This window comes from Triticum dicoccoides, chromosome 7B (assembly GCF_002162155.2).
Source record: "Triticum dicoccoides isolate Atlit2015 ecotype Zavitan chromosome 7B, WEW_v2.0, whole genome shotgun sequence".
Classification (NCBI taxonomy): Eukaryota; Viridiplantae; Streptophyta; class Magnoliopsida; order Poales; family Poaceae; genus Triticum; species Triticum dicoccoides.
Window position 1 is genome coordinate 192,648,194 of NC_041393.1, and position 3,561 is coordinate 192,651,754.

Sequence of the window (3,561 nt, forward strand, 5' to 3'; positions counted from 1 at the left end):
GCTCATGGGGGGCGCGTGGGCCTCCCGATGGCGGCGGTGCAGCTCGGCCGGCTGCGGTGTGGCTCGGCGGAGGGATCCCGACGGGCTTCGAGGTCCTTGGTGTGGCGGCGCGGCCGTTGGCTACGGGGCGGCGTGGCAGTGCTGGTGGCCGGCGGCGCCCGCGCGACCCAAATCTGGGCACTTTCGGGCTTCATCTGGGCTAGGGCGGGCCGGCGACTCGGTGCGCAGTGATGCTGCTCCCTGGTTGGTGGCGAGGAGGCAGTGGTCCGCGGCCGGTGGCGAGGAGGCAGTGGTCCGCGGCCGGTGGCGGCTTCGTCAGCTGGCGAGCTGCAACATGACGACAGGGGCTGTCCGGACCCTTTTGGGTCAGGCCGGGCCTCGGTGCCTGGCAGGCCCCTTGTCCGTGCATCCGGTCGGCTCTGTGACGGCGGTGGTGGTTGTCCCCTCACGTCGGTGATGTTGCGGATGCCCCCGAGCCCACTATCTCTTCTCTCATCCTCTAGGTCTCGTGTCGGTGACCTCAGGGAGATGCGCGAAGTTGATTCGGTGATCGTGGTGGCACATGTTGGTGGACGGTGTGATGGACGGTGCACTATGGTTCGTCTGGGGTGGTGGTGGGGGTTTGAGTTGGGAGAAATCTCTGGCGGCTCGTCCGGCCCCGACGCGGCAACGCCTGTGGGTATACCTGGCCATGGGAAGCCTGACCCGGGCGGCCCGGCCCGATGCTGCCCCCGGGCCGGGCTCGGGCCTAGATTTTGAGCCCGAAGGCCGGGCCGGGCCGGACCCATCGTTTTTGTGTTTTTCTGAAGGTTGGGCTGGGTCGGGCCGGAGCTTGACGGGCTTTTACGTGTTCGGGCCGAGCTCGGGCCCAGAAAACAGGCCCGATGGCCGGGCCGGGCCGGGCCTGGGCTTGTGTTTTTTGCGTCAGGCTTGGCTAGGCCCGGCCCGAAGCCCGGCCCGGCCCGAGGTATGGCCAGGTATACCTGTGGGTGTCGCCGGACCTTCCTGAAGGGCGTCGGGTACACCCTCCCCCCACGTACCGGGGGAAACCCTAGGCCTAGTCCGGGCAGCAGCGTCGTCGTCGTCGCCTCCTTCTTGAAGGTGTTGCTTGGTACCCGGCGCTTCGGAGTGCTGGGAGCGTGATGGTACTTCTCCGGAGGGTGCAGCGGTTTGCCGGTCATCTATGTTTCATTGATCTGTCATTGTTGGCATTGTTGGCATTGTGCTGCGGCTTCAGCACCTATCGCTGACTCTATTGGTGGTTGCTTTGTAATACAAAGCGGGAGGAAATCCTTTTTCGTGAAGTGTTTCTTGCAATAGCAAGTATCATTAGCTATCGTTGATAGCTGTCGCGTTGCCCACACAATTGCGCTTGAGTTGCTTTTGCATTGCTTTGTTATTTGCAGAAACACCGTATCATCAACGAGATGAGTCGTATGTACACAATACTCGATTAATATGTAATATTTACTTATTATTATTTTTAAAAAGGAGGAATACCCATGTTCTCTGCATGAAAGCCATGCATTCCGCTATTTTATTATATTAGTGCACATAACCTAGCAAAACATATGGATCAATCCGAAGGCACCTTTCTGGCAACTACCGTCGCTACACATACAATCTTGATGACGTCCCCTGATGTAATATTTAATTATGGGATGTTGATCAAGACGTCGATCACCTGTAGGGCACATTGGACAACCAATTGAAATTAGCACATGTTGAGGCAGCAAGTAGTTAGAACACATTTTAAAAGATCCATCCAACGGTTATGATCTACTTGGGTCAATTTTAAAAGAGTTATAGGATCTTATATGTATAGTTTTATGAATCCTATGTAACAAATTATGAGTTCTTGAGCAATCTATTCTCCATACCATCTAACAGGCCACATCAGTAAGCAACAATGCATGTGGAAGATACATATCTTTTTATTTTACCGCTCTAATAATGTTAGTAAAATATTTTATAACTATATAGTAATCAACCTCAACGATTCATATTTATTTTCACTTTTTCAGCAATGCACGTGAAGTGGTAATAAATGGTGTCCATTAAATAAAGGCAATATATATCATGTTTATGTAAGATTTTCTAGCATATCTCTATTTGGTGTGCAATATTGCGCTTTTAATATGGTGTATATATAATTGCATTTATTTCATATATCTATTTTGTTGCTTTTCGATCTTGCCAAGTTTAAGCACCCCCCCCCCCCTTTTTTGCGGGTGAAGTTTAAGCACCCCTAACTTGATATATTCTTTTGGAGTAAGACAAAAGGCAAGTATTTTTTGTTTGAAGTAAAACAAAAGGCAAGTAGATAAACATGATGTGCCCATATCTCTTTTGGATACATCTGTAGTAACTTGTAAATATCCACCACCACTCCCATCTTGATACGCTCCCACATTTAGAAGCCATTCAAAGTGAATCATCAAAGCCTTAATCAGACACTGCCAACGCCACAGGCACTAACTGGCAGGAGATTAACACCCCTTTTTGCATGGATCATCTTAAAAAGCATTAATGGAACGGGATAATATCTCCGGATCCAAAAGGCATGCTACAAAACGTAGGAAGAACTGGTCCATCCCACCCGAAAGCAACGCCCCACATTTCTCGGCGAGAAGAGAACGGAATGGCCATCTCGTAGGCCCATTCCCGTACCCCCATCGCCCGGAGTATATACTTACATCCACCGTATACCCTACGCTAAAATACAAATAAATAAGGGTAATACCACCACCGGCGGCCACTCCCCTTCAGTTACCTACCCCAAGGAGCGAACCGAGCCGAGAGAGGTGGGGGAGAGAGAGAGACGCAGCAGAGCAGAGCTCCACCCGAGGGGAGAAGGAAAAGAAAGCTCCGGCCTCGCCCCTGCCTGCCTGCCTGCCTGCTGTCCCAAGCCCCAAGCCAAGATTCCCTCGTTGCATCGGCGTAAATGTATGTGACTCCCCTGCTCCTTCCGTCCCTCATCCATCAGAAATCTGGAATCCTCCGCTTCTTCTTCTTCCTCCGTGCGCGTCGTTTCCTTTGGTTTCTTGGATCTGCCTCGGCGAGGGGAGAAGGTGGTTTGGGTTCCATTTTCTTTGTTTATCTTCTTGTTCTTGCGCCCTTTTTTGGGTAGGGATTCCGGCTGTCATGTCAGGTTCGATCTCCGCCTTTTTTTCCTTCTTCTGTTCCGGAGGGTTCCTAGGATTGAAATAAATGAGATGCTGCTTCTCTGCGCGGAATTTATTGCGGCGCTCGCTTGCTTGCTTTTAGTGGCCAATGCAGGTTCCCCTCCTGGCCCTGCGAACTGCAAATCGTTTCTCTCCGCCATTTGCTCCGCTGCCCCCTTCCGTTTCTCTGCTCAGATCTGTGGCGCAGCGCAGGGTTTACTCCTGCCTGCCGCAACAAATGTGTGTTCTTTCTTAAGTCCTCTTTTTCCGCTTCTTGCAACTGACTGGCAATCCTTTGGAATTTCTTCCCCCGCAGAGCGCCATTCCAACGCGGGCTCCGAGCTGGTGTCCAAGAAGTTGAATTTGGAGGAGAAAATGTCGGGTAAGAATGAGCTCT

General features: G+C 51.8%; 1 protein-coding gene across 4 annotated transcripts in view; it reads left to right on the forward strand.

Annotated features, from left to right (window-relative positions):
- Positions 1-2,743: 2,743 nt before the first annotated feature.
- The window catches only part of LOC119336424 (phosphatidylinositol/phosphatidylcholine transfer protein SFH8-like), a 5,345-nt gene continuing 4,527 nt past the window's right edge, over positions 2,744-3,561 (forward strand). The window contains exons 1-2 of one of the 4 annotated variants that reach the window (XM_037608439.1): positions 2,744-2,946; positions 3,481-3,546. In XM_037608439.1, coding sequence (XP_037464336.1) covers positions 3,540-3,546 — 7 coding nt within the window. In that variant the 5' untranslated portion in view covers positions 2,744-2,946; positions 3,481-3,539. Of the gene's footprint in view, positions 2,947-2,972; positions 3,072-3,128; positions 3,405-3,480; positions 3,547-3,561 lie in introns of those variants that run through there. The other 3 variants (XM_037608435.1, XM_037608437.1, XM_037608438.1) reach the window with 3 other exon arrangements.